Raw genomic sequence first — 17,823 nt, forward strand, 5'->3', positions numbered from 1 at the left:
AACAGTTTTGAAAAGAGCTGTTCAGAGTTGTAGTTCATTTTTTTGCAGCTCAATGAGTCCATTTCTCTTAAAAATCTACTTTTGTTTTCTTGAAGGCACAATGCATTGACCAGGCATCATCAACTGCGATGTGCATGTTGCGTTCAGGGACCACTAAATGTGTTACTTCTGTGCAGAGAGTTTGTTGAGTTGCTATTTTGTATTCATGTTTTCACACGCAGGCGGCCTGGAGTTCCCCACCCCTGCTTTAAACCCTGTGCTTCTACCTGTCAGCCTACAGTACAACTCCATACCAAAATGATGCGGTGATGTAGCAAGCTGTGATTTTATCTGCTGCGACCAACCATCAGTCACTGTACTGCAATTCTGCAGCTCATCTCTCTACTGAAGGCTGGTGTCTGCCTCTGTCATTTTCACAACAGTTTCTGCTTTCAAGGAAAGTTTACCTCGAAAAGACAACACAGCGTGAGTTTCTGCGAGGGCGAGAGCAAAGAAACAAAGCTCAAGAATATTGTATTATAGACAAGTATATGCTTCAGTAAGAGGGAGGCGAAAAAACAACATAGATGTAGGAAACTCCGTACTTGTCATCTTGTATCCAAAAGACTGCTTTACAAACTAATGAGTTTGAGTCGGCACGCTTTGCATATAAATCACAGGCTGAAAGTAGTAATTAAGAGATTTCCGCACACGCTGTGTGAAACTGACCGTAAAAGATGGATGATATCTTATAATTCAATTAAGTCCAACTTTTTGAAAAAGAAAATGAATTATAATAATTTAATGGCAGCATCTTTTTTCCCCCATGTGTTTTATTAAACAACACTTATATACAAATGTATTCATTACAGGACATGTAAAATAGTACATCTCAACACCGTGTAAATGGCTTTGGGAGCATCTAGTACAAATATCCAAACTCCACTATGATACTGTACATACTCACACAACACTGAGTAAACACACTTGTGGAATTCAAGCATTTGAAACAGCAAAGCTCTCCTTTTGATTGCCCATGGTTTCTTTACTAATGTCACCGGTCCATCACAAGACACATTTCATCATGACCTCTGTGACGATTGCGGTCCTAATGCAGCCATGTAAACCTTTAAACCCACCAGATTCAAAGTACAATCATGCAGTTCCCTGAGAGGTGATACCTACTTTGGCAGCCGGGCCCTTAGTCGGAGGTAAGGGAGCAGAGTCACTGATCTGTAAAACAAAGCTTTACAGCGATTCACCGCGGACTCTGCTTTTCAAAGGGAGTCTCACGGGACAGCCGGGATTGTGCCTTAAACAAGAGTCTCCGTCCGCGGGTTCCCGTCTGGTCATAGGCAGTCCTTGCACAGCGCCACCTGGCCGTTGCGATAGTCCCTGCAGGGGCAGAGGCGCTGGTACTTGGCGCTGGAGCCGGCGCAGCTGAACAGCAGCGGATCCTGCTGCAGGCCACATTCGGCATGCTCTGCTGAGAAGGCGGGGAAGAGGTGGTTCATCTCGAACTCCACCCCCTCACACTGCAACTCCAGCCTGGAAACAAAGACGAGTTTAAAGGGTATAAATTATTATTCCACTAGTGCAATACACTAACATATTCAATATTGATGTTGGCAGGACTGTCAGAGGGTATCAATGATTATTCCACTAATATATTTAACATTAATGCTATAGTGCTGCCACTAGGACCTCAAGGAATGAAGAGAAATATTACAGGGAAAAGGTGAGCTGGTGTCCTCTACTGTACTTTGTGTTGTTGCATAATTGTGCTGAGAAGTGCAAATGAGTCATGTTAGTTACTTTTAGTGTTGCAGGATGAGCTCCTTGAGGAGTATTATTTTGTTTTCAAGAAGGTCCTCATGAGGTGTTTCACAAAATAAGCAGTTTGGGAGATGCATTGGGCAAGAAAACAGTTTCATTTTGTGTTGGAGGACGGCCAGTGTGCTGAATATCACAATCAATTCAAATCAAATCGATTGAATATTCATAAGTATGTTTTCATTAACAAACTTTTCATTCACCAGCATAAGAAAATATCAAATATTTTGTCTAAAAATGCATTTTTCACTTTGATACATGCTGATTCCTTCAAATTCTATAACACTAAGACATGTCAACTAAACATGTCTGTTTTGTTATGATGCAGTGTTATCTTTCCATAACGATGTGTCAGCAGGATCAAATGAAAAGATACAAAAATGCTTTGGGCACAGCCATTTAACAAATCATCCCAATGAGGAAACATCTTACGCGCTGAAGGCCTCCTTAATGTTGATGAAACGATACAAGGCGGGTTCGCAGATTAGTCCTGCACTCTGGCACGCCATCACACACGACTGGCCCTCCAGCGAAGCCAGGAGCCGCAGTGCGCTGAGGGGCGGCCAGGAGGCGTAGTAGCTGGTGTTGGAGGCCCAGGTTAGGATGCTGGAGTTTGGCAGCAGAATGAAAGGACTGGGAGGGCTGCCCAGCCAAGCCCCCGACGAGTTCACAGGAGGAAACGGAGCTTCGGGGGAGCAAAAGTCCTGCAGGTGCAAAGATCAGTAATATTTTCAGTGTTATATTGCGACCACTTTGACCTGTCAGCTACAATAAACACGATACTCCTCTACAGAGCAGCGTCAAATCATATATTCAGAAAAATACACAACTTCTGGATGGCTGATGCAGGAAATAATAAAACAAGCGTTACAGTACAAAAGGTGCGAATCAGAACTGCCAAGTCCTCGTCAATAAATCTTCCAGGAAATGATAGGAATGCAGTTATGACAAATGAGGTTGGGAGGCAAAATTAGGCGCTGGTGGGAGCCTTGATTGGATTCCCCCTCCAGCTGGGGCTATTCATAAAACCCAGGTAATAACATTTCTCTGACATGTCCCACTGGCCTCCGGACCTGTTTATTAAACAAGCTCCTAGTGCCTGCAGCCAATAACCAGGCTTCCAATCTCTCCATCTCTGCCGCACTTCACAGACACACACACAGCTCATCAAGAATATAAGGAGGTATGGAGAGGGAAAAAGGTTAGGTGGGGTGAGTCACTCTGGAGAAACATATGATATTTCCATCTCTCCTTCTTCACAATGCGACTACATGTTAGCATGTCAGCTCTACCGTCCCTCTCTCTCACCATCTCCTCTTCCTCTTGTCCTGTGCACGAGCAGGAATGCCTTCTTCGTTCCTTTGCTATTTACAGAGCCAGTGCTGTGTGCAGAGCCCAGATACTTTTCAGTGGACACACAGAACAGGCAGCTATCGGAACGTGAGGAGACAATAGCTGAATATCAACAATCTGTCTCCTGAATGACTCACTCCACCTTTAAGAGACATAGATGAACAGCAAAAGTGTGTGAAGATGCTACTACTTGTAATTATATTTCTTTTCAGATTCAGTGGATCAATATATTTTTATGTATTTTGTTTTGTATGTGGTGGCTTGTAAGAACATTCCCAGAATCCTCTGGTTTATTTTCTCTAGCAATCATTGTCATTGTTGGCGAGGGTTAAGCATCAAAAGAAATGATTTCAGCAACTTTCCAGTTGTGTTTTTTCTGATACTACCACTATGACTCATCAAAGTCAGAAAATTTCCAATCTCACACATAGAGGAAATAAATGAAACCTCAAGCAAACTGGGGTCTTGTTTTTGGAAATTCGATGGTAATATTTGACTCTGGACGATGACCTCAGATGATCACACAGGCTGGACGAGGAGAGAGTCAGTCACTGAACGGTCTGATTTAATCTGAAATAAATGCTGCTTCCTCTTGGAACTTCCTGCTGCAGTCGTGTACACTTTTTCAATGCAATGGATGACTGTAATGTCACTTCTAATGGTGGTTTAGAGGACTGGGTTTAACTGGGTGTTTGTTCTCATTCTTATGTGATCCTCTGCTGGACCGGAGTTTTAGTGGTCGCTTTCCCAGATGTCCCCAGTTCCAGTTAGCAGCTCCCCTGGATCGTAGGTGGCACTTTCTGGTCCGCTGATTCATGCGTTCTGGCATCGACCCACTCTTAGTTATTTAACATCGCTGCACGACGCAACAGACTGAGCAATGTTAAATCAAAGACAAGCACAGGTGTTACTAACAACGTTAGCGATGGCTCCGCTCTGTTCAGGCGTCCCAGTTAACCCAGTAAGAACACATTTACATGCACAAAATATTCCAAGAAAGACAATACTGCTCTGAATCTGTTAGCATGGCTAATGAAAATGAATATCCCCAAATATTCTCATGTACATGCAGCTGTGCACGTTCCGTTTTGCGAACACGGCCTCCCTCTTTCATTCGTTCAAAAAGGTCGGCGTTGCGATATTTGCGCATGTCCAAAAACTTGCTAATATTTATAATGTTCATAATGTTTAAAGGTTAAAGGTTAGGTGAGTTCAGTTGTGTTTCTCCTTCCAACCAGATCTTTGTGCTGCTGTTTATATGCCGTCATTTACAAGACGATGTTTACAGGAGAAGAGATTATTGCATGAGGGTCAGAGTGAGACTGGAGCTCCGCCAGTGGACGGAGCTGAGGGGAAGTTATTGTCGGAGATAACGAGGATGAGAGATTCAGTCAGAAAGTAGAAAAAAAAACGAGCTGTGAGTGACTTGAGAGGTTGGAAATAAAATTGGAAAAGTCTGAAATGGGGGAAGAAAAGGTTAAGAAAAGTGGAAGAACATAAAGGGATGGAGAGTCTGATTGGGAGTCTGACCACGCCGGGCGGGCAGTCACAGTCGGTCACGGCATGTTGAGCGTGCATGTGTGTGTGTGTGTGTGAGCCAGGAAAGAGATGGTGTCAGGCAGAGGCTAAAACATTTCCCTAACCTGCCACTGCCACACATTACACCAACCATCACAGCATGATGGTGTAGCTGTCCCAGAGGACAACAACACATGTAAATATACAGTATATTCATGCATGTATGTAGGTGCGCAGTGTTTCATTTTTAGGGGATTTTTTGGTTGTACTTCTGTATGAGGTTTCACCCTGGATTACAGTAAAATGCACAATAACATATCTTGATTGTTGTTTAACTCCCATTTTTATGTGAATGAAAGGTTGGATAACAAACCATGTTTATGTATGAGCATTATTTTTGTCTCTCATCCCTGTCCTCGAGGACCATCACTGAGGAACATTAGTCACTGTGCTAGTCTATTAAGCTTGCAGCCGGCACTTGCAAAGGATTAAACAGCTGACCCAGGCAGTGTAGGAACAAATATAGTGGCCAAGCAATGGAAAAATTCCACAAAGGGGACTTATTTAATAGAACAGCCTATGTAGCGTACTAGTATATAATATATAATCGTATAATAAAGTATATTAGTTGAATTAATATCTCTCAACTCAATGGACATAACAATTAAGGAGAAGACGACCTTGGGCAGTTACAGCTGCCCTTATAGTTCCTCCATCTGCCTTTTATACATCCACCGTTCCTGTAAATTCCCACAAACACGTCCTGAAATGAATACAGCCAGTCACCACACACTGACTGAAAAACACACTTCAGAAGCATTAAAAAACAAAAGCGGGCTGGTGCAGCAACAAGGGTCCAACATGCAACAGCAAGCTCTTCCAAATCAGCTCATTCTTCAGAAAAGAGCCAATTAATCCCCCCCCCCCTGCCGTCAATAACGAATCCGAGACGCCTCACAATGAGCAGAGGCGAATACACCTCCCATTCTAATGCTGAGATGTTGCGCCTCCTTCCCACATTCACATTCTGTCCAAATGTTGTGTTTACAACCATGAAGACGTGTTCCTGAAAATGGGGAGACTGTAGGTGGTTGGAACAGCTCATGTTTGGTAAGTGACCCATGTGTTCAATCAGTTGTCTGGCCCTCACTAGAAAGAGTCCAAGGAAACAAGCCAGGACACCTTAAAGGGCCAGCGTGTAGGATTTAAGGGGATCTATGGGAAGAAATGAGAATGAGAATTGCTTTTTCACCACCTTAGAATGAGCCTTTTATATCCACGGAGAGAGCAGATCTTCTTCGTCAGAGTCTGCTGTGTTGCACTGCCATGTTTCTACAGTAGCCCAGAATGGACAAACCAACCACCGGCTCTGAAGAGCACCGCTCATGTTTTTCACAGCCTCCGTAGGAGAGGGTGACGCTGGTCGTTTAATAAAACATAATTAACTCAGAAGCAAATCAATCACTATTACAAACACTGGTCTCATTATATTAAACACGAATGAGCGATTAAGAAGAGAAAGAGAGAGATGAGTGATTGTTGGTCAGGTGATCTGTGCTAAAGCTGCAGATATATCAGTCACATTTATTGAAATGAATACTGAAAGCAGAAGCTATGTTTTATTATCAAACACTCAACACCAGAAGGCTTCAGCAGTGGCTCTGAAAAATGTGCAGCTTCCTCCCACAGTAACCCAGTGTCAGCAGGAGAAAAGTGCCAAACACACAACGTGCCGTTAGTGTGGTAAGCTGTTTTCAGTTGTTGCATCCCACTATGTTTGCTTATGATGGCTGCAAACTGTAAATGTAAAGACTTTTTGACCACAGCTAAAGCGACTACACAGGTTTTAATGTGTGCTGTGTTATTGGCGCGATACGAGATGACGCATGTGACACATTTCAGCCATTCCCCGATCAACAAGTGGTAACATACGAGTGAAGACTTGTATGGTTTCAAACCTTTAAGAATAATCAGCTTTGCAAATGTTTCAAGAGGAAGAAAATGTATCGATACGATTGTTAGAGCTCAAGGACACGCGCAATGCATCTCGATGAGCAATATTGAATATAAACAGACACTTTGTTTACCACAGATTTCCAAAGGGCACCTTTTAAAGACAAACATCAAACTCTACCCCGCGCAGGTAGAAATATCCTGACTTTCAGTCAATTGTCTGAGTGAAGCTCCAGAAGACATCTGACGCTACGTTTTCAGCAACTCGATAGCATCTTCTTGTTAGCCTGATAGATACCCACACCACTCAAACTGCACACCTCCAGTTTGTAAAGCTCGCTGTTATAATTGAGACAACAACACACTTACTTTTTCTGCCAAAACCACAGACAAATGTGTGCACCTGTTTTCACGTGCTGAGCAGTCCTCCTCAGGACAAATAAATCGGCCGCGATGGAAACAAGGCACCCCGGGTGGACGCGCTAATTAATGCCCCTTTTATGGCCCAATGATTACGCGAGTTGAAGTTCCAGATGTTGAGGTGAGCGAGCTTCTCCTGGTTTGAGGGGAATCGTGCAGTTGAGCTGTTGAATTTGACATACAGGCTGAAAAGATGTGAATGAACCACTGTAATGTTGCCACTGGACTCCATTCTGCTCTCTACTGTCTCTGCTTTCTACCACGTTTGTGATGTCGAACGTGATATATCAGAAAGAACAAAACATAAAGGCAAACTCGGTAGTGAGAAAGGAGTCAATCTCCTATTTTTAGTAGCTTTACCGTGTTTAAAAAATCCCACACATGCACACTACAGAAACTACTACAGTAACACTAGATGCCATGGCCGACTACATAAAACATACTGGACACGGGCTGCCGTTTCACCTAAACTGTTTGTAGCAATGATCAAAATGGTAATTTAGTGTTATTTATGAACTAAGCCGCAATAGTTCCAGTCACAAATGACTGCACTGCTCTTTTATTACCACAGATTACTCAAGGGTGTTACCAGCTGCAAGAGCCGCGGTAGCCGAGCCAGAACAAGCAACCGAACAATTAATCTTGTGGTTCCGCCTCACATTTCACCTCTATTTCCGTGCTCGACTCACACCAGCAAGCTGTGACTGACCCAGTCTGCTGGGAGGTAACATATGCACAGACAAATAACTTCTGTCACATCATTATGACCCCGACCAGCTGCCTGCCGACCTTTGAGACCCACCTGGTTCTGAATGTAGGCATGAACTCTTTCAAGCATCCCCTCACAGGTGTACTCATATGGCAGGAACGGCTCCACCTGCAAACACAGATGTGCACACAGATGAAGAGACCGTGGAGTGGAGAGAAAGTGCATGCGTGTGTGTGTGTGTGTGTGTGTGTGTGCGCGTGTGTCCACAGAACCAAGCCATTGTAATTACAGGAATGGAGCGTCTGATAGTTAATCAAAGCTGACACATTCATTAGCGTAATTGTGAAAGGCTTATATCATGCCACGAGCCACATATTAAAATCAATGGCATAATACATCACAGGTGACAGCTTTGAAAATTGATTTCATTATTTTTAGTGATGACTACATAAATATGTCAAACAATGGATTCAAATGACAGCGGCCCACCGGTCACCAGGGCTGAGGAGGCTCATGTGTTCGTGCACTCAGGCTCCTCTGGGTGCAGTTGTCAGTGCGGCTGTTAAGGCTTGTCACTCATATTCTCACTTTGATGGCAGGCGATGGATTAAAATTCACAGAGAGCAGTGATCAATAGCTTCTCTTTCTGCTGCTTTATGCTAACAGCCTCGTAGAGAACACAGCACTGACAGGAAGAGACAGGTTTGTATTAATTACAGCATCTTGAAACCTATTGTGGTTTGATGACAGATTAATTATTATTAATTATGAACTATATCACCATTGGATACGTTTCCAGTGCAGGATCCCCTTGGAATATTTCCTGTGGTAGCTAAAATGAGATCTCATTGTTTACTATCAGGCCTCTGAAGCACTCAGGCTTTTAAATTGATAAATGGTTCCTTTTAGTATTGTGGTCCTTTTAGCACTCTCTTATTACTTTATTTCATCTGAGTTTAATGAAATGTATCTGGCACTTCATCAGATATTCAGCAATGCAATTTGCCTTTTGGGCATCTTTATATAATAGAATCAGAGGGAGAGAGAGAAAAAATGCTTCACGGGGGGCGATTTGAATTCAGCAGTGGAAAACATTTTTAAAATGACTGTGCAATTTATATACCTAAACTGATTGCATTCCTCGGCCACAAAAATACGCGAGCGACATTCATTATTTCAAGCCATCGCTGTTGACAATAAAATGAAATGTTCCCGAGGTGAGTTCTGCTGGGAGCAGCCACGTCCCGGGAAAGGCACACAAACCCAGCTGGCGAGTACGATCGGGCAGGTGTCACAGGCATTTTAGTGCTTCTTTATCAGCCGCCTGTTTCCTCGCTTCCATCATTCGCTGTTGCCATGGCGCCATTAAAATCTGAGGCAGCGGCGCTTCAGACGCGCAGGCGGCTCTCGAGCTCGAACATCAACAACACGAGCTCCAGCACTAGAAACAAACCTGATCCAAAAATGTGTTGAGAATGTGCTGAGCTGGCATCGAATACATATCAGAAAAGCCACTGGAGCTCGCAGCTCTGCTGTGCTATTAGCCATTTATATAGTATGTACATGACTCTACAGTAGGAGCCACGTTATCAAACTTGCATCACATATACTAAACTGCTACTGTCCAAATACTAAATAAGTTTAAGGCGAGACTCATAATTGATAGCACTTTCATGTTTGGACGGTAATTATGAAGCTACAGCTGGCAGTCGGTTGGCTTGGCTTGGCACAAAGATTGGACACAGGGGGGAAACGGCCAGCCTGGCTCAGACTTAATGTAGCAAAATCCACCCACCAGCACCTGAAGCGCACTAATTAACATGTTGTATCTTATTTGTTTAATTGGTGCAAAAACTGGAGAGACCTGCTGCCAGGCAACCAGCAGACACTCCAGGAAGTCGCTGCTCCCGGCCGCCGTTTTTAAACTATTTTTAGATTGAACCTATGAGATAAAACATGTTATTCAGTGATCTTTAAAGGTGCAAGTATGCAGATTTTTTTTCCACATCCAGTCCAGTGTTTGTGCTAAGCTAACCAGATGCTTGTGATAGCTTCATACTCCCGTGATAAAGATATGAGAGAAGACACAATTTTCTCATGTAACTCTTGGTAAGAAATTGAATGATTGTTTTCTGTCGTCTGTGTCTGAATTAGACGCACAAACACAGGTCAGCTGCTCCGTCTGTTTTTCCTTCCCCCAGGATCCACTTTTTGAGCATTTACCAGAGCCACAATTGGTACTTCATTTCGCTTCTATCAGCGGGAAAACACAAGGTCTATTTAACACACCTGGCAGGTAGAGCCACACATGCATCTTGGCACTGCGAGAGGCTTGGCTGTGGGCTCGGTGTTGTTGTGGTGACAGATTGAGCACAGCGTGATTGATTAATATGATCTGCTGCGGATAATGCTCACTGCCTGCGGGGCTGGCCTCTGGAAAACTGCCATGTAAACCCAGGTGTGTGCACAGTTTACCTACTGAGCTGCTCAATACCTCATGCAATTAGCGGTGCGGAGAGCTGAGAGGGAGCCAGCTAAGCATTTTTCTGTAATGTCAGATGCCATGATTAAGAGCTCTATCAAAGGCCGAGTGCTTCAAAAGTGGGTCAGAGAAAAATATGAAGTGTGCAAGAGCAAATTATTATTATTGTCATCATTATGCAGCAGTGTAACTACATTATTAGAAGACCAATATTTCTAATGACTTTGGAAGGTGAACATCAAAAGCTTAACATACATTGATCCTCATGATCTCACGGATGGTTGCATCAAACTCTTCAGAGTTGTTGAAGTCGATGGTGATGACATGCGGCCTGCCGATATACTGCTCTGCATATGGATGCTGAGAGGACACCTGAGGGAGGAATACATGGGATGTATTCACGATCACAATAACAGCAACTGAAGATCAGAACAGAAAGCATATTTATTTGTATGGTGTATGCTGCAAACTCTAAAATGGGTCGATCGGTGTGGAAATGTGGACTGACTGTATTCTGTACTATTGCTGTTAGCCATCACATTAAATTACAGAAAGTGACAATAAAGATAAAGGTGCTGGCTGAGATACAGACAAAGTGCATCTACCTTCCTGGAGGTGGGCTTCCCTCTAAAGAACTCATGGTTGAGAGAGCTGTGAGGGGGATTAAACTTGGGTTGCAGGAAGATGCAGCCATTGGCTATGGCCTCCAAAGGGGCGGGACCTTCATAGGGGAAGCCAAATCCAATGAACAGCTTGACAGGGACATGGAAAAAGGAGGAGGAGATCATGAGTTTATACACTGAGCTCCTCATATCCAGGTCAACAACTCTACAAAAGCATAAACACTTCACTGCAATCCACAATTTGAGTGTGGAAACATGAGAGCTCACGAAAGCCTCAGTAGTGTTCCTCCCCCACCTTGGCCTTTCTGAGGAGCTGCTGCAGCTCCTGCTGAGGCAGCAGTCCGTGGTTCTTGACGAAGGCAGGCACCTCTGGGGGACGCTGGGTCTCATAGTACACTGTCCCATGGATCTCCATGTAGCGATGCAGAATGGAGAGGAACTTTTCCTTTCCCTTTGAGACATACAGGGGGGGCAGAAAAATGCATTAAGCACTTAAAAAAGGGTCAACATAGAGTTACTAATTCATCATTTCAAACACTGCTATTCTTCAATCCACCATATGTCTGTTGGTTAACTCACTTTGTGTTTGGCATATATTGCATTGGTTTTCGAGGCTGTTCCTCTTGACATATCAGAATAATTGTTCGACCTGCAGTTTGGATAGATTATCTGGCATCTTTGTCTTATGAGCCGTCCTTGAAGCAGCATGTGGCGTGATGTTTTAATTCAAAGTCGCTTTTTCTGAACTGATTGCATTCAGCTATTTGTCTCATTCGACTGCACAGACAGAACATCTGAGGAGGCCAGCTATGCTTTTATTAGCTTTTTCCTGTTTGATGCTGTTCTGTGTTTACTTCACACACTGGGAAGTTTGTCCTGCAGCACAGACACTGCTATGACCGGTTCAGTGAATTAAACACATTCATCAGTACTACAAACAACCACTGTTAAAAAGGCGGAGGAGAAAAGGTGTTGGGGAGCATCACCCTTGCCTGAGCAAAGTAGCAGTTACCGGAAAGCAGGTCTAATGAGCCGAGTCTGCTCTTGTTAGCGCTTCCATCATCATTTTGCTAAGTGGCAACTATCCAGTACCTGTGAGGCTACGAGAGACTTAAATCAATATATATCTTCTGTGTTGCCCCATGGAGACAAAGTGTTGAATCATTTCACTGATGTAAAATTGAATTAGTTTATCTCAAAGAGCGTTTCTGGGGGAATGTCATGAATTATTCACTAATGCTATGTCTTCAAGGCATAAATCTTTTATAAATGTCATTTGAGTATTATTCCTCATTTTTCATCTTGGGCCATTTTAATGCCTTTGAGCAACATGGATGTAAATGAAATCACATTCTCTTTTACTGAAAGCTTTACTGCAACCAAAATCTCTCTGGAAAATCAGAAAATATTGGATTCAAGTGACCAGTACGACAAACCAGCTCCACTTCTATCGTTTATCTAAATCTTGTTTAAATATTGTAAACATTGTATCTTTGGTGCATTATAGATGAAGTTCATATTTTTAGCAATAGATGTAGATGTTGAGGGATATTTTACATCTCTAAAATCACTGTAAACAAGCCTTTAATTTTTTTTTCGACCCTTATATATAAATTCAACACAACTAAAGTTTTAGACATTTGGAGAACTGATGATTCCTGTGAAAAGCAGGTGTACTTACTTGAAGCTGTGTGGATCCATCAACGATGCACCATGGGATGATGAACACAGAATAGTAACAGGGTGAGAACAAAAGTATGAGGAGGAGGGAAGTGAGCAGAGAGAGGCAGACAGGGGAAAAGAGAGAATGTGACATGAGGTATTAGTCATTTTTCCTCTCGTAGGACCTTTACAGGCCCAGAATCTCTCATGTGAACCTCAAAAGGTGGAGGAAGAGGCTGCTCCCGACGAGGGGGTATTCATCGTCTGGAGAGACCCCAACTATACTCGCTTTTCCACTGCAATCTTTCAGCGTCGCAAATGTTACACTGCAGTTGCAAGTTGTAGTGAGAAACAGGGAATTCTATGGCAGCGTAGGAACAAAGCTGCAGTCAGATTCGAGTGAACCAAACCTTGGGGGAGGCTGCAGCACACTTCAAAAGATACAGTAAGAGCGAGAAACCTTGCCAGGAGCTCGAAGGGAAAATTTACTCTAAACAAAAACAATTGTTCCCCCAACATCACACTTCAGGACATCACAGGTTTTCAAAGCTGAATTAGCGATGAGGAGCTCCTGTTTGCAATGCACCCGTGGACGTACAGACGACTGCCACTGGATGAGTGAGATACTGAAGAAAACTTAAAAACACGATGATTCTCAGGCAAGTTCTGACGGAGTTAGAAGGAGCGTGACTTTCTGACCTTTGTTTGTGATGGACATCACATAAGTCACACATTCCTCGCAAGTGCGCACACTGAATCGAAAAATGTGTCATCATTTATGTGTGTCTGTGTTCAGACTTGACTTCAGTTATGGCACCAAGGACGAGAGCGATTCTTAACTCAAATTCAGCATATCTGCCGAACGCTTCTCTTTCCGCGCCTCCTCTTCAACTCTCCTGTCGCTCCCCTGGGGAGGAACACCTCTCAGTTTGAAAACCTCGGCCCTAAATGGTGCTATTGATACGGTCATAACCCAATATGTTTTTTTTTTTTTTTACAAAAACAACCGACACTGCTGCACTACACTGTTTAGCAGAATTTTAACAACATCATAGTGTTATGTGTTATTTCACCCCATGTGTTGAGAACCATGTAAGGCATTAAACAATAAGATAAAGTGTGTATCGTCACTCCCTGGGGCACAGGGCTAATAGCAAGATGAATGGGACTCGTGTCAGTCTGTTATATGAAAACCAGGATATTCAACATTGTTATTAGAGTCCTGTGAAACCAGGACGAGGCAGGAAGCCTCTCATATGAGTTATGAAATGTTTTCAACGTTCCAGAGAAAGTCCCGTGGCTCTTTTATAACAGATCGATACTCACTTAAATACCACATTCCTGTAAAATGAGCCTAAACCGCCGATCCAAGGCATACCCAAAGTCAGATGAAAGCCATGTGGAGTACATGCATGGTCATTTTTGTGCTGCTGGAACTGAGAAAAGAAGTCTGAACACACTGAAATGCAGGGTTTTATTTCTGCCTGAATATTTTTTGCAAATAGATGCTTGCAGATAACTCTTTATTTTCATATTTTGGGTATCTATATTTCATTTATTTTGCTATATATCTTGATACCGAAGCCATTTACAAGAGTTAGCATTTCAAACCGTGTGTAACATCCTTATTGACAATGAATTCCTTGATTTGAGAAACATGATGGCGACATGTTATGATTCCACTTGACAAACACACTACAAAACGTACTAAATTCACTGGCAGTTTCCGGGGGGTTCATTGTGTGATACTGACCTTCCACATGCTGGCTTCTTTGCCGTACACAACAGCCATATTGTTCACCTTGTTCCGCTGAATGTTCAGTCTCTCCGTCTCATTCAGCTCCTCCGCCACAAAACCCATAAAAGAGTTATCAGGAGTGTGGGCTGCCAAGGACAAACAAAGCAATCGGCAATACAATGTCACAAGTCCGTTTTCATGTGTTAAAAAAAAGAGAAAAGTGATTAAAGTGAAGGAGCTGCTCTGGAGATGCAGACTGCTGTGCATGTAGAGGATACAGAACAAAAGGAGCACTGTGGGAATTCTGTAGAGCTGAAATTCACAATGTTTTATAATGAATTATTTAATTCATTTGTACGGCAGAGTGTGGTAACAACACATATTTTCAGTGTTAGCTTATCAGTTAACGAGGCCATATTGTGCGTTTTGGGTTTTTTCCTTTCCTTTAGAGTGTTATATGGTGTTTTTGTGCACGCACGTCTGGAAAGTTACAAAGCCCACAGTCCCCGGCAAAGGGGGCTTTTCTCTCCCACAGAAAATACTGCTCCTGAACTACCTGAAACGCCCTTTCTTCTGTTACTCGTCTATGTCACCATGTAACAGCATCACTGCCAGCTCAGTGACCATCCTCGCTGTCTGTCGTGGTTATACCAAGTTGTGGAAGGAAACATTATGATCAATGCAGTCAGTTTCTCTGTTGTTAGCTGCAAAAGCCAACACTAGTCTTCATCCACTCCCACCACCAGAGGACAAAACGCAACAGATCAACTGGATTTTTGATGGAATTGTGATGGAAGCGTCCCCCAAGTGACTGGAAAACTCTGCCAGTAACAGTGCAGGCTGAGTGATGGGTCTGTCCCGGCTCTCTGTGGCCCCATTTCAAAGGAGCTGTAACTTTTGCCATGTTTATGTTGTTTTACTGTTTATTTTGTCAGTTAGTCTGTTTAACTTGGTGCAAGTGTGTTGCATGGCTAATGTGGCTACTCGCGCTTCTATAATATTGAGTGACAGTCAAGAGAAACTGTGTGAACGTTTCATTTGAACATTTGAAGCCTAACTAAATAACGAGAGAATGAAGTCTGAAGCCGGTAACAGTTTTTCCTGCAGCTTGTTGTGTGTGTTATAATTCAGCATTAGCTCAGCTAGTGTTAGCTCTGTTGTTATATGAAGCCTGTTCTGTTCCAGGATCGTGGAAGCCAATGTGTGTTTGTGTGTGTGTTTCTGCTCTATGCAAATTTTAAAAAGATTATAGAAACACTTTTTTATTATTATTATTATTATTATTATTGGCGTTTAACTTTAAACCATTAGTGTGTTTCTAGTGGTTGAGTTATACAATCAAACTATAACCTCTTAGGAGATACAAAGCAGTATTATGAGACAGGATTGGCTGGGGCAAGTTGGTTAACATGCTAATTTCTGCAAATTCTGCTTTATTCATGTTTTATCCTGGAATTGGGGTTGCAGAAGTTCAAATTCTGTCCATATCTTTCACATTGCACCTTTAATTAAACAGTATATACTATGGGGGTCAAATGCAACACTTCAACATCCTCCCCATCTTTACGCTTTCAGGGCGCAAAACAACACTGTGAATGATAGCACATGCAAAATGTAATCTTACAGCCAGGGAAGCCCAGTGGAAAGGGGAAAAAAAAGGTATTTTCAGCCAATTTTCAAACCTGAAATGAAAGCTGACAACTTTCACAGTGTATTACAAGTATTTAGGAAACAGTGGGGCCGCCTATTGTCGCTGAATTAATTAGGGGCTCCACAAACAGCTCAAGTTTCTTCTGCCACCAATTTTACCAAATGTGCTGTGTGTGTGCGTGTGTGTGTGTGTGTGCTTGGCTGGTGGTACTTGGTCACAGTAGGAAACATGAGGCATCTGTGCAGGCACAGCTGTTCTGAGCAAGTTCCCTGCTCCGTTTGTGCCCCCAAAGCCTCGCTTGCTACAGGCTCAGGACTTTATAAGCTTGCACAATCTGCTCACACTCTCAGTGACATAAACACGGGCAAACGCATGCCCACATACATGCGTCACAACGCTTCATGTTCCCATAAGCAGAGACACGTCCTCAGAAAGAGCTCAGAGAAATGAAGGACCACGTACGGAACATGGTCATGTACTGCTGGCCGTGGAGGTTCCAGTAGCCCCAGTTGGTTCTGTAGCCATGCAGGGTGGCGTACTCCTCGTGGTTGTAAGCAGGCTCGGTGCCGAAGGTGTCAATCACCCGGATGTGGCACCTGGGACAAAATAAGAAATGGGCCGAGCTAAACAAGCTGAACAATCTCTTGCTTTCGAGTAATACAGTCTCCCCTGAATGAGTGAGAGAGACAAACAGCAAAGACAGTGAAAAGTAATTCTACTGGCTCGGTTTATTTCACCAAACGTAGCACAGTATGAACAGTCAGAATCTGTCTGCATAGTTCTAACATGCTGAGGGAATCAGACCACAGCAACAACATGACAGCCGCGCAAAAGCATATTTTTCTCATTTTGACTTATGAGAGGTCCGCTCAGGACTCTAACTGTCTTGTTGTCTTGGTTTGCAAAGCTGTCAGTGTGATGGATACCCCCGCCCCCCTCGCTGAGCAGAGATTACACAGTGAGTCTGAGGCTGAAATCACAGCCTCGTTTCGCAGCCACCACAGGGGCCTCTGCTGGAAGAGACCATGACACAACCTGACACAACACATGGACCGATACTGTTATGATGCTGAACTCCCTCGTCTTACGTGCGTCTTTTTGGATAGACTGGAAAAGGCTTGAGATTCTGTCTGATAACATAAAGGCAACACTTCCAACAGGGAATAGATTATGCTCCTTCGAGTGCACAAGCACTAAAACATTTTAAAATATGTTGTGTTCACGTCCTCCCCGGTCCAACTCAAACAGAGGAACCAGGGTGGAACAGACGTTATGAGTTTAGTTTACAACCAGCGGCCTCAGATAAGTTACATCCGCACTTTATCAGCAGTGAATATTCACGCTGGGAAGCCAAAAATCAATTGATGTAATCCAATCTGGGAAGATTTATCAATGCCCTGCATCTCTAATCAGTGTCAGGGCAGGAGAGGAAATTAAAGTATTGGTCTGGCAGTGACAGCTGAGGAGCGCAGGTCGATCAGCTGACCTTGGACTGAAGCGAATTGGAATCAGCGGAGGTTTTCACCGTTGCCCTGCCAGAGCCTCATTTTACAGAACTCAAAATGCAGGAGAATCCAGATGAATTACTGGGGACGGTATGTGTCTGATGGTCAGTTATTTAATGAAAGTAGCGCCCTTCCCCTCTTAGACAATCAGAGTAAGATGTGGAGTGAAATAACTGACAAACAGCTGTGTTACACCCCACATGGTTTTCACACTGTTCTAACTTGAGGATTTTCTTTTCTTTTACTCTTTTCCTTTTTCATGTTTGCATTGTTTTTCTTTGTTGGTGTAAAAAAGAGGATTTGCTTTGACACGGTGACTGCTCCAGTGCTGCCCAGCTGGAACCCAAGAACAAAAACTTTACTAAATAAATGTGCAGACAGACCAGAGCTTGGGACT

The 17,823-nt window shown here is 43.3% G+C and overlaps 1 protein-coding gene across 1 annotated transcript in view; it reads right to left on the reverse strand.

Annotated features, from left to right (window-relative positions):
- Positions 1 to 819: 819 nt before the first annotated feature.
- LOC121620940 (alpha-1,6-mannosylglycoprotein 6-beta-N-acetylglucosaminyltransferase B) overlaps positions 820 to 17,823 on the reverse strand; it is a 52,042-nt gene continuing 35,038 nt past the window's right edge. The window contains exons 10-18 of the mRNA XM_041957194.1: positions 16,384 to 16,517; positions 14,286 to 14,416; positions 12,552 to 12,557; positions 11,166 to 11,321; positions 10,853 to 10,999; positions 10,503 to 10,619; positions 7,859 to 7,933; positions 2,245 to 2,516; positions 820 to 1,527 (exon numbers count right to left, since the gene is read on the reverse strand). Coding sequence (XP_041813128.1) covers positions 1,329 to 1,527; positions 2,245 to 2,516; positions 7,859 to 7,933; positions 10,503 to 10,619; positions 10,853 to 10,999; positions 11,166 to 11,321; positions 12,552 to 12,557; positions 14,286 to 14,416; positions 16,384 to 16,517 — 1,237 coding nt within the window. The 3' untranslated portion in view covers positions 820 to 1,328. The remainder of the gene's footprint in view (positions 1,528 to 2,244; positions 2,517 to 7,858; positions 7,934 to 10,502; positions 10,620 to 10,852; positions 11,000 to 11,165; positions 11,322 to 12,551; positions 12,558 to 14,285; positions 14,417 to 16,383; positions 16,518 to 17,823) is intronic.

This window comes from Chelmon rostratus, chromosome 17 (assembly GCF_017976325.1).
Source record: "Chelmon rostratus isolate fCheRos1 chromosome 17, fCheRos1.pri, whole genome shotgun sequence".
In the NCBI taxonomy this organism is placed as follows: Eukaryota; Metazoa; Chordata; class Actinopteri; order Chaetodontiformes; family Chaetodontidae; genus Chelmon; species Chelmon rostratus.